Source organism: Gallus gallus, chromosome 4 (genome assembly GCF_016699485.2).
Source record: "Gallus gallus isolate bGalGal1 chromosome 4, bGalGal1.mat.broiler.GRCg7b, whole genome shotgun sequence".
Classification (NCBI taxonomy): Eukaryota; Metazoa; Chordata; class Aves; order Galliformes; family Phasianidae; genus Gallus; species Gallus gallus.
The window spans coordinates 35,065,268-35,078,742 of record NC_052535.1 but is presented as its reverse complement, the minus strand read 5'-3'; the positions used below and the strand labels follow the sequence as shown (position 1 = coordinate 35,078,742).

Below are 13,475 nucleotides of genomic sequence, written 5' to 3'. Positions count from 1 at the left end.
ACAGGAGGAGTACTGATTCTCTTAGCATCCCTTAAGTATGAAGATCAGATCTATCATTTAGAAGTGAAACTACTTAATAAACTCAATATGCAAAACAGAGAAGATGAACTAAAAAGTATCTATTGGGCGTTCATTGTGAAGAAATTACTTCCACTTTACTTTTACCAGCATATACTTACCAGTTTGTATACATTAGGGGTAGCATTTTCTGGAGTAAGTATGTAAGAATCAGTCGTCTTACCTTTATCCACAGTTATGTTCAAACTGCTCTGCTTTGAAAGGATGGGCAATGCGACAAATGATTTTATACAGGCAGTCATAGTATAGTGTGAAAATATATTTTTAATTGGTTTGGTGCTTGGTAATCACAGTTTAAATTATGCAGACTGAAGTCCATAGTTCATTTCATCCTGCCTTAGAAGCCAGTAAATACAATGCAAAAACAAACAATCAGATTCATAGAGTTCAAACTTAGGACAACTATGGTTATCTCATTTAACCTTGTATATAACAGGCCAAAGACTACACACCAAGATGTGCATAAAGCCCCTATAACAATGCTTGCCCAAAAAGGCATCAGCTAAGGAAAATTCAGTTGCAATTTAAACGTGTCAAGAAAGAAAAAGACTCCACCAACTCCACTGTAATGTTTTTCCTATGACTAATTATATTCAACACTAAAAATGACCATCTTACTTCTGATCTGAGTGCACAAACATGCAGATTTTTTTTTTCTGCCATACAAAAAAATAAGTGTCTTACACTGGTTCCATATGAATTTTTGAATCAATTAATTGCTGATATATCAAAGTACTTGGTGGATAATATCAAGCAAACTGAAAAAAAATGTTTTTTTCTGCAAAAAGTCTGTACATGACTACCATTTGGTACAATGAGCTAAGTAGGAATCCATCATTCTATCAAATCTATCCATATCCTTCGGTGTGTAATCACATTGTAAAGCAGTAATCAAAAGAAGCTTTGATTATTCTTGAGAATTGGTTCTCAGGTTCCTTGTCTGTTTATCCAATGGAAATGTAGGGCATAATTAGATCTGAGCTTCTGACTCATGTTTACAGAAGGAGGATACTTATTTTCCCTATACTCACAACCCATAGACTCTCTCTGTAGCACGCACAAGCAATTTGGAGAATCAGCCCAATAGACACTTCAAATACCAATGTCATTGCCTTAGTTACTTTCAGAAACTTATTGCTGTGAAAGAAATGAAATATTTAAATGCAAAGATAAATGTATATGCCAGGTGCTTCATTTGATGGTGAATGTTTACATTTATGAGCGATTTAGGTACGATACAATAAGTAACCACTAAATGTAGTGACTGGTGGGTACTTGGCTGGTATAGAACCAGTTGCCAGTCTGAGCCATACTTCTTGACCATAATTTAACTCCAATAAAGCATTGCCAGCAATTACTCTGTCATTATATTTGTTACTATTAATATTTTCAGCCTGAAAACTGAGTTTGTCTATTCCATCAACAACCAAATAGCCAGAGGCACGGGGACTAAATGATTCAATGGTATATTCAAAAACATACACCCCCAGATATGGAACATGGAACTTCCCAGTTGCTGGGGCAAATGAAGCTCCATAATTGACATCCAGATTGTTAAATCTGATGGGTCCTGGAGTCGTCATCCCATACGTATGAGAGGCAAAAAAGGCCACCATAGGTGCATATCTGTATGATCCCTTTGAAAAATCTGGAAAGGAATAAAGAACAGTTTCAAACAATGCCCTTGGTATTTCCCTCCCATTCCTCCTTTTATATTATAGAAAGGCAACTTAGATCAGCCAGAAATCATATCTGAAGTCACATAACTTAGTGGCTCAGGTGACTAATTCATATTTCTACATAAGCACAGCATTTTTCTGTGTTGTATAAAAAGTAATTTTCTTCACAATTAGTGCTAGGTGCAGCAAAAAAAAAAGGAAGAATTTTAAAAACAGCAAGGTAATATTATGATTGCATATACTAAGTTATCATTAAGAGAGCTGCTATTTTTTCCTCTTATTTCTTCCCTCTCTCTACTCCCAATTTATTCCCTTCCCCAGGATCTCTTTCACTGTTCATCTGTGTGTACTGAAGCCAAGAATTTTCCCCACAAATCATAGACAAATTGTGAAGAAGTTTGGCACTCCTGATGTTAAATGAGGTAGTAAAAAAATGTATGTTTTCTTTTCCAGCTGAGCATGCACACTATGATTCCATGCCACTGTAAAAATGATTTTATTCGCTATTCATACATTGTCATGAATGAGAATCAGCCAAACAGCTGCAAAAAGCTGCATTAAATTCACATTCCATGTGGCTTGCATGTAAATTATTTGTTTTCTGGGCTGAATAAGCACAATTTCTAATTTCCTTTGAAACATTTTTAAAGGCTGTATGGTTTGCTAGTGAAAATCAGAGATATGCCTAAAAGGACTCCTTGAGGCCGTAATCTCGTATTACGGTAGCTAGTGGTATTCATAGGGCATTTCTTGCAGTGCTAAAGCTGGTATTCCCAAGTGATGTGATTTCACTTCCCCCCCCCAGCTATAGCATACCATCCCTCAGCAGCCTCCTGCAGAAGCCACCAGGGAACTTTCCAGCTATTATAACTGGTGCCAGCCCAATTTAATCCCACTGGCTGGTCATATTAAAGAAAGAGATCGTGAGTCACCCACAGGGATTGATAACTTCAGCACCAAAACACAGGACACTACCACCTGATTTGGTACTCATTAAAGTGAAATGTGAGACCTTTGACCAGCAAATGTGCTCTAATTAGACCTTGGGGCAAAAGCCCATGCTGCTAGCATATTGTGCCACTAAATTCTTTACTTGCCGACACTCAGAGTATCATCGTTCACCAGCTTCGTACTGCAATTGACTCCTCCAAAGGGGTGGCGACAAGCACAGACAAAACTCTGTCTGTCACTGATACAGGTTCCTCCATTCTGGCATGGGGAGCTGACACAAGCTGAATACTGCCCTGTGATAGAGAGGGAGGAAAACCAACAACATCAAGTTGTAATGGTATGCACATATCCAAACAATCATTGTAGTGACGTTGCCTAAAGTTTTCAATATTCTGGGAGGCCTTTTAAGCAATTCAGAAAGCTAGTGGCATTTCTCCCAAGGTTCTGTGTGAAGGCCAACCTCAGATCTTATCCAAGTAACACAGTAGCCTGTCTCTTTGCTTGAATATAACATATCCTCAGCTAGTCTCCAAATTATTCAGAAATACCTAGAAAATCTGAGTTGTTCTTGTCTCAGGGGTTTGAGTACGAGTAGTAAGGTTAAAGATATTACAAACCTTTGACTTGGCACACATAAGAACCATTAAAAAGCTGGAATATCTGAACAGCTGTGATTGTATAATTCTGTCTATACACTTCTGTCAAGAAATAGCAGTCTTTGCTCATTTCTTCCCTCCCTTTCTCCTGACATCCCTCCCCAGAATAAAAACTTAAAGCCAGCAAAGCCAGGTTATTGCCAAGCTGTATCAAACGCTCATTCTGCTGTTCCCAACATGAGCCCTTCTATAACAATCCAAGGCAGGGTAGACCTACAGATGGTCCTCAGGACAGATTTGATTTGGATCCCATAAGGGCGTGGGGGTGCTGAGAATCCACCCCTCCTGACACAGAAACCACAGAGCACCCAGCACCAGCAGCTGACAGTAGCAGCTGACTTTTTGTGGTGACCACCATACAACTGGCTCAGCCCTTTTCCTCTCTTCCTGGGTTCTACTCTTACTCTCAGACACAAAAGCAAAAGACAAGCAAAAAAATCAGGCAGATTATGATCATGTGATTTAAGAAATAGGCTGGACAAGCTAATTAATCTTAGCTAAGAGTGGAAACGTGCTGAGAGGCTTGGAGCTGACAATGCTGCACAAACAGGAAAACTTGGAAGAGGCAGTGCTGACATATCCCATTTCATTTCCTTCTTTTGATGAGAAAAAAGGAAAGAATTATTTTCCTGTTGCTTCAGAGAGATCTGTGCTTTGGTTTGTTTTCACTAGTGCAGGCACAGAAAGCTTCTCTTGTAGGACAGAGTCAACTTACCTTTAGGCAGACCAAAACACAGATTTTGTATTTCTGGTGATGACAATGTATTGTCTGGTCTATGATACTATTCATCCTAATGTGTCAGAATCACCAGCTCATGGAGATGAAAGGTACTAAATAATATCTAGACTACTTCAGGTACTTGTCCTTTGTCCATAAATAATTTCAGTTCCATTTCCAGATGTAGAACTGCTGTAGAAGTTTCATATTACAAGCAATGCAAATAACACCAAACAGGTGATTTTGCAGTGCACTCACACTGAAGATGACCTTCCTCTCTACGTGTGTATGAGCTCACCAAATCATCTCCTATCAATATGAGAAATATATAACTCCAGTGCTTCTGAGCTATTAGGCAGTAATTATTGAGTGCTATTATATAATATTTTGTCATAGCAGTTTGGAGGAACAGCATTCTGGCTATATTAAATATTAAACATTTTCATGAAAACATCAGAATATGAAACACCCCCAAGCCATGTTTTTCTTTTCCTCTGCTTTTGTCAAATAAAAGTCATGTGCTTTATAAAACGATGTTTTCTTTGACAGAAACAACCACCAGAGCTCCCAAAAGAGTTCTGACTCCACTTAGTCCTGCTATAAATCTAGATTGGTGGACTGGAACTCAAAAATCTTTTCATAAAAGTATTAAATTACATCTTCACACATAGATATTTCAGTAATGCCAATAGTTATCTTTAGATTCTCACCCAGAGAAGGCAATTACAGCAACCAGTTTCCATGAGAAATTTTAGTTCAGTGAGCAGAATGCTAAATCACACTCTGTAGTGCCACTTGAATTTGTACTAACAGAGCATACAGAAATAAAAACACAGCAGTAATTCGTTTCACAATAACATAATGCCCACGCTGTAATCAAGCAATTTAGGTCTGCCATGACTGGGGTCACAGCACAGGCAACTGGACATGAGGAAATTATGTTTTTCTGCCCAGATAACAGTTCTGCTGCAGATTTAACTGAAGTTATTTTTTTACTCGTATTTACCAAGCATCCTCAGCAGCTTAGATGCTGTATGAAAGGAAAGCAGGATAGGAAGGAAAACAGCTGACTGTGCTATCATACTCCAAAAATACACAGCAGCCTGCCTGTTAATTGGCATCTGTGAATTATAAAGAAAACATGCATAAATCAGTCCGAAAGTAATGCCTCCTATTTACTTCCATGGAAACTACAACAGATAAAAAGAGCATATTAACACTCTTTGATGGAATAAATTCTTACCTACAAAACACTATATTTCAGCATTGTCACCACCACTAGTTATGCACTTTTGCTAGCAGTGAGCATGCCTGCATGCCATTCTCATAAAAAAAATCTACATCAGTGCTGAAATGCACCACCCACCACCTCACTGAGCTCACATCCACTGTTTGTTCTCCAAAAACGTTCAGCAAGAGTCAATGAATGTCAATGGGTGCCATGTTTTCCACTTGGAGGAATTCAATGACACACCATTGCCTCACTTGCACTTTCATGTCAGACACCGTTGTGCGATGCTGCCCCTCTGCTGCCATCTGTCACACAGCAACATATAATGGAATATTTGCAGGAAGATTCAGCCTCTACTGTCATACCACCAACATCCGCCTCTGATGTCATGGACCAACATAATGAAAGGGGTGGCATCACTTTTGGGGCAACGCTGATATACCCAAGAAACAGGAAAAAGACCACACAAAAAGAAATGATTGTAAGACTGAGAGCAGTGTTTTACCAGCCTATGGAGAGAGAATTTTGCCTGAGTTTAACCTAGGAGTTAAACTGAATTCTGACATAGCTTCACCTCTAGTAAGTCATCCTTCATGCAGCAGCATTGCTTAACAACATCTGAGATGCACGCTCCAGATTCTAGAAGCTAAAAGAAGCTGTGAAGAAGCTTGAGCCAACTAGGATTTTTAGAATAGGAGGCCAATGAACAAGCAATCTATGCAATTTCCATGTGTATTACAAGTTTGCTATGAACAGTATGCTTTTGTTACCACTTCTGATTGATGCTGCTTTTCTCCGCTGTATATTCTTTTTGTTCCTTTCTGCAAAACAGCCTAAGGTACTGCATCCATTATATAGATGTTCTGTGGTTAGGATAAAGATGTTCAGAGGTTCATATCAGGAAAAGATTTCCAGCTATAGTATGTATCTTATTTTATCATTCACAAGTCAATAGCGTAGATGAGGGAAAAGAAACAATTTATAAGATAAATGTAAAAACTTGAATTGCAACTATTAGTAGCAGAAGACAAAGGAAATGCAGTTACTGTTTTCACTCAATATTGCAGGAGTGAGGATAGCTGGTTAATGCTGGGTTTTTCTGCTCTTTGGAAGGGCAAGCAGCCAGAAGCTCTTTTGGGAAATATGCTGCCAATGCTGTATAAATTAGTATTAAAACATAAAAATAAAAATGAAGCTTTACCAGTATCTACTGCAATATTGTTTAGAAGCAAATAAAATATTTAGCAATTTAATGGCCTCCTTATAGAAAAATGTGATGCCAGGGGCTCGATCTGAAAACGTCAGAAAAGGAAGTGACTTTCCAGTGTTTACACTATCATGCCACTGGAAGACCTAAGAGATTGGAAGAGCCTAGAAATCCACTAAAGCACTCTGGCTGCACAGGGTCTGACCAGCTGTCAGTCTGCAATTAATAATCATGGCTAGCTCAGTGCTCTCAGTTTGACAGTGATAAAAACACTGAGCATACTAATTAGCCTGGATGCAAGGAGTGCCAAGGCTGCCAAAGAAGAGCTGCCCACTGGAGCTAGGGGTGACAGCAGGCCTAGGGCACCTCCTAGAGGGGTGACAAGCAGAACGAGACAAGTTGCTCGCAGGAACCAGGGCCAGCCACAGCCCAGCAAGCCCCCAAAAGACCCGAGAATCCTGGCCTGAGAAGAAGCAGGGCTCCCAAAAGCATGGGCAGGGATGCAGTGTGGGGGTAGGTCAGGCTGCTCAGTGTAGCCAAGATATTAGTGACCTCAGGTCCTTGGAAGAGAGTTCAGGGGCAAGTGCTGCGTGAGACAGGAGGCCCTTTGCCTCACTGCAGTTGTGCTCCCCAATTTAGGATGGAGGCACATTGTCAAGAGTGATCTGAACTATTTGGACTCTGACAATTCTGTTGAGGTGCTTCTTTGTTAATAAGATGCATCTAACACTTCAAATTTATATGTCTTTCAGGACTATTCAGTTTTCAGGATTACTAGAAACAACAAAGCTGTTTCGTCTGCTTGTTAGCCTAAAGAGTAAATATGCAAAATGGAAGTGTATGCCACAAAATTGAACTAGAATAGTCAGACTCATACAATTAAAACAAGATGCAAAGCATTTAAATAGGATAAATTAATTGCAGGATATAAATGAAAAAGAAGCCTGCATTCCGAAACTGCATGTACCTACGTACATAATGCAAATTCATATTGTTTCTCCTTGATTTTAAATGACTTTTATGGAAAACGTTACCTCAGGGCCAAATCCTGAATACATTGATGCCAATGAAAAACTGCAGTCTCTTCAAGTAGGATCAAATATTGAACACACTGGAGTCAGTGAGAGTTATCATTCACATTTGTATTGTATATATAATATGATTCCAATCTCTGTGAATTAAAAAGATGATCTAAAAGGTAAAGTGTTTCATAATTAGCTACTGAATCTTAAGGTTTCTTATAGAAACTTAAGTACAGTCAGCACATACTTCTGGATGATCTCCTGAAACTTGAGAGAAAAAGCCTTCCTAGAGAAGTATAATCTTTCAGTGTAGAAAATGAATACTTGTCAACTAATAGTCTTACTACTTAAACTTTCACAAACATAATGTATGACTTTGCAAAGCAAAAAACCTGAGTACAGATGTTCATTACTACAGGAAAACAGCATAACCTTTACATTATAAAGACCTTGTTTAAAAATAGGGTTTTACAGTATCCGCAAAGATCTGCACTTTCTGTGAGAGTGAGAACATAGTCAATGTTATCAAACAAGCTATTTGTTAAAATTCATCATGAGGTAAATAAATAGGAAAGACATTAATTCAGTAACATGAAATAAAGCAGAGAGCAGGTGGCAATTTGCTGTGCTTCAGGCAGGTGGCACTAGTGACAGTTTCCAACAATGTAAAACACTCAGGAGGGATAAAAGACATCAGGTTTTATTCTCCCTGTTTCAATTGTGATCAGGAGATCTATATTTCCATCCTGTGCTGTGGCAGAAACTGACAGAAAACAAATATATAGATATGTTTTATATATAAATATAAAATATAAATATTCTATATTTATAATACAATTTATAAATATATTATTATAAATATATTGCATTACATTATATATACATAATAAAATATAATATATATTTAATAGAAAAATAATTGCTGTTTCCAAAGTCAAAATAATCAAATTATTTTGTTGCAAGTGCATTTTTCAGTGTGCCTTCCCTAACTGAAAAAGCTAACCAAGGAGTTAATTCCTTCAGTGTAGATGGATTTCAGCAGAAGTCAAGATACTCATGGGATTGAGGTGTTAATAAGCATCCTTCCACTGAACACTGAAATGGCTGTTCCTAGTGCAGGTGGAAAAAGGGAAAGATGGATGGCAAGCTTGCACAATACCAATACTGGCAGCTCTCCCTACCCCTACATCTGCTTAGAGCAGAGACCAAGCAGAGTTTCAGAGACGTTCTTAACTTTAAGAATGCTATATAGAAAAGATTTAGGTCTGGGTCCTAAAAAGTATCTGGACACTTGCCTATTTTTGGTCTATCTTGCTTATTTTAATCTGAATGAGCCTCCTCTAAGTATTCCTTGTCACTTAACCACTCTTCATTTTTTGTACTTTCCCAGAAAAGATATTTCCATAAAACATGTTTCTCAGCAGTAGTGCCAAACGGCATAACTCAATGTATTTTTATGAAATCATCCATATGAATTAATTTCTTATGATCATGTTTAAATTTAAACACTTGAAAGACAACCACACTCAAGAGTCAAACCTACTTTATGGCCTGACTTCTGATTCCGCAAGAATACTGTTATAACTGTAACTGCACTAATAATCTTAGTGAAGTTCTGAAGGAGCTGGCAAGTCTCATTGCAATCATTTGGTGTATTCACTTGCTTAAGATTTCTAATACTTTCCATCCCTACTGATGCTGCAAAGCATTGATGCAACTCCAGATTTCTCTCCCAGTATGCACATTTTTACAGAAATTGCTAATTGACATGCAGGCACAAAGTCTTGTAGTTTAGATTTTGTCTAAATAGTCAGTTAGGTTTGAAAGGTCAGGTTTTCAGCTAAGTATATGTATACACATAACTTAAACAGATCAAATATGAATATGTCAAGAAAAAATTATATGGATGACTTAACGCAAAGTCTCCTCAAAAGAGAAATAAATCTTCTTGCAAGCAAGAGAATAGAGCAACCTCAGATTCCTCTGAGACACTTTTCATAGCATTTTTTTTAAGTCTTTTTTCACCTTAAATCAAGTTCTTATGCCACCTCTGTTATGACTACTTTTTTACTCAGTTCATCACATTGATTGCTTAAGACTGTTATAAAAGGGCCAAATTTTGCATAGACTAAAACATATTACCTGAATCTATGGTATTATCTGTGTTTCTCTGACTTCGGCTTGCCAGACTCATGGTGACGTTTGCTGCCCCTTTTTTCACCGGAGCTGGTTTCTTCATAGTTGGTTTCACTTGCTTCTGAAGTTTGGTGACGTTGTTTATTGCACTTGCCACTGACGTGTCAACATGCTGCGTTAGATTTGTCAGGATAGTCCCTGCTTTTATCTCAAGCACAGACTCAATGAGCTCTTGGAGTCCTCTGTGCAGCAGAGGAATATCTGGCTGAGCAAGTTTAATTAGTACAGGTATACTTGCATTCACTTTCTGGATGCTGCTGTTGGCATCTTGACACAGCCCCCAGGCCTCATGTGCAGTCTTGTTCAGAAGTGGAATGCTGTTTGAGAAACGGATTGACTTTATTTCCAGGGCCTTGATCCTGGAAGTCAGTGTCTGTAGCTGAAGCAAGGCTGTTTGTTCTTTCTCTGTCAAAGCAGCCTTAGTTTTTTTCTGTGAAACACAGTTGTTTGCCAAAAACTTGGAAATTTTTGACTCCACAACCAGGAGACGAACCTCAAGGTCCTTTGATGCCTCCAGAGAATCAAGTAGTTTTTCTTCCAGGTGTGCGATATCACGTTTTTGACTGTCCACCTTTGATGATGTTTCATTTATAATATAGTAAATTCTTCCAAAACTGTGAAAGATAGTTTTGTCAGACTCTACTTGTGGGAGATCAGAAAGTGATGGAACTACTTGTGAAGCGAGTTCATGCTTCTGTTTGCCAATAAGTGATGTCCAGATGGATTCATTCAACTGTTGGAATTGGGAAAGGAAAGCCAACAGGCTGTCCAGCTTCTCAGCCCTGCCACAGCAGACCTCAGTCTCATTTTTCAGAGCATGTAACGTATCTTTCTGTACATAATTGTCTCGAATAGAATCAATAGCATTGTTTATTACTATCATGGTCTTGTTTAATCCATCTTCTATTTCCACAGTGCATTCATTCATATGACTCTCCAAGAGCTCCTGATAAGCCTGAGATTTGTTTTTAAGTCCTTCCTGAGTTTTTGAGAGTTCCTTAATGGTAGAACTCATTCTGTTAACAACAGTTGTGAGGTTTTCAAGCTTCTCATTGATTGCTTCAGATTGGATTCGTTGTTCATACTCAGAAGTCAGACTAAAAGGTGGACCTTGTTCAATAAAGGGTTGCAGGATCTCCATATCATAGGACAAATCATTAATTTGCTCATTCATTTTGTCCATCTTACTGTCCAATGAAAGGACCAAATCAGAGACACTTCTGTTTAGGACAACCACACTTTCTTGGGTTCCTGACAGCTGCATTTGGAAATCCTTTCTGCTCTCTGACAACAAGTCATCACAGACTCCCAGAACAGAACCTCTCTGAATTTCTAGTGCAAGACTGAGGTTGCTGATTTTGTTGTCCTGGACTCTTAAGTCATCATAGATCTGTAGTACTATCAGGTCCTGTTTTTTCACCTTCTCATGCAGATTAAACATGTACTCTGTAATATTGTACTCTGTGACTTCATCTGTTGAAGGGATGTTTTGTCTTGAAGACTCTTCAGTTGATAATAGTTGTTCATGAACATCTCTCATTTCATTAAGGGTCCTATTTAAAGATTCATAATAAATGACACTTCTTGACTGTTGAAGCTCCAAGTTGTCTTCCAAGGATTTCTGCTTTTTCTGTAAAGCTTTCATAGGCTGGTCACAAATTCGGGTCATTTCCTCTTTCATCTGCAGCATATGACTCTTCAGCTCTAAAATGTCAAGATTTGTTGGCCTTATGTCTTTGTCTAGAGAAATTTTTTCTTGGGTTTCATTTAAGTGCTTCACTAATTCTTTTGTATTTTCAAGATCATTTGACAAACTAGACACCGTCTTGAAAATCTGAGCCATGTTCTCTAACATTTCTCTTCGAAATACTTCTAACTGTTCTCTGATAATATCTTTGACTAACATATTAATACTCCTGGACTTGAGACCTTCAGAAAAAAAGGAGAAATATGGAAATAATCAAAACAGTATTTTGTCAGCCATTTTTTTTTCTGAAATATGAGCACACAGTTGTTCACAAGTGAGATGTCCCCTCCAATTACCCACCCACAGAGCAAAATTTGTAACTGAGGAACACAGATGACAGCTACTTGTTTGTAGTCTCTTCCTTGTTTCCAGTGAAATCAGAAGGACTTTTTCTATTATTTTGAAAGGGCAAACTCAGACTCTGCGTACATGGTGTCAACTTCGATCGCTTAGCTAAGCTGTCTATGAGCCCTGAAATGATGACATTTATGTGCTTTTGTTGCTTACTCAGAAGAAAATGTGTCCTTTTTCCATTTGGAAAGTAAAGGAAAAAAAACCTGCTTTATCAGGATTATGGACAAGAAGAAGTGAAAGCAGACATTATTACTACCTTCCTGTTATGTCATATATGGTAAGTGGTCATACAAATCTCTATAGAGAGAAAGAACAACGAAAAAATAGCTTTCTTGAATATTTGAAATTAGGATATAACAACTGCTGCAAAAAAAAAAAACAGAGTTAAGGTACATGTATTTACTTAGTCTTTCATACTATAACTCTTACAATAACTCTTTGGAATACTAAACCTGAAAAGCATTAGACAGAGATAAAAGTAGAAATTCCATTCCTGTGAAAAACAGGAACGTATGACTCCTGTATAGCCTTAAGTGGTTAAAAGTAAACAATTCAGTGCTGTTCAACAAGAGCGATGCATAAAAAAACTACATTCATACAGCAAGCATCAGAATATTTTTTCCTTCACCTCCAAAAGTAGCCTCTATATCCAGTTAAATCACAGAATGGCAGGGGTTGGAAGGGACCTTAAAGATCATCTAGTTCTAGCCCCATGCTGTGGAGAGTTCCAACCACTTAATCAGGCACCAGATCAGGTTGACCAAAGCCCCATGCAACCCAGCTGTAATCATCTCCAGGGATGGTGTACTCACTACATCTCTGGGCAAGTCGTTTCAGTGCCTCACCACCCTATGAGTGAAAAATTCTCCCTCAAATCTAATCTAAAACTTCCCTCTCTCAGTTTAAAATCATTTCTCCTTGTCCTATCACTATCAAATCACTGGTGAAGTCTTTGCACATTTACTGCTTAGCTCTACAGACACTTGCAGCCAGCTTGACATGTAACAGCTAAATCTTTCAACCTCAACTACTCACTGATGACCATCAGTTCTCTGACTAAAACAGTTTCAATAAACACAGAAGCTCTTCTGTTACTTTCTTATATTATCTTCTTAATTACTTCTGTAATCTGGATTTTATTGCTTCCTCACTAAAGAAAGCAAGGCAAGTTCTGAAAACTTACTTGAAAATACATTCTCCTCAAGAGGAGTAAAAATAGCAGGAAATCAAGCCATGAAACACAGTGACAATAAATGCCAGTGAATCTCTGGGCTCCAGACATGGAAGAGACAGCCCAAATAAATGTGGTTTTGTTCAGCAAGACAAAAACATAGTCCTTTTTCTATTTAGGAAATCCATTTGAATTATGTGTGAGCTTTCAGCTGGAAACAAGCTAAAGTAACTGATAATAGTTGCTTTTCATGAACTATATGTGAGCCTCAGTCTTCATTGCGTCTCGTAAAATGGACAGTAAACATATCTGATGCTTAGGGGTATAATTGTACCATAACAGCAAGTAAATGACTTGGTGGACATATATGCATGACTGTGTACTCATACACACAGTTTTGTCAGTGAACTTCACTGAAGGAAAAACAGTAAGAATCAAGAATGAAGAGGTACTGGCAGCTGAGAG

General features: G+C 38.1%; 1 protein-coding gene across 2 annotated transcripts in view; it reads right to left on the bottom strand.

Moving 5' to 3' along the window:
* Nucleotides 1-324: 324 nt before the first annotated feature.
* The window catches only part of MMRN1 (multimerin 1), a 55,469-nt gene continuing 42,318 nt past the window's right edge, over nucleotides 325-13,475 (bottom strand). For both annotated transcript variants that reach the window (XM_046940566.1, XM_004941034.5), the window contains 3 exons: nucleotides 9,685-11,667; nucleotides 2,855-3,001; nucleotides 325-1,726 (listed from right to left, as the gene is read on the bottom strand). In XM_046940566.1, the coding sequence (XP_046796522.1) occupies nucleotides 1,305-1,726; nucleotides 2,855-3,001; nucleotides 9,685-11,667 (2,552 nt within the window). In that variant the 3' untranslated portion in view covers nucleotides 325-1,304. The remainder of the gene's footprint in view (nucleotides 1,727-2,854; nucleotides 3,002-9,684; nucleotides 11,668-13,475) is intronic.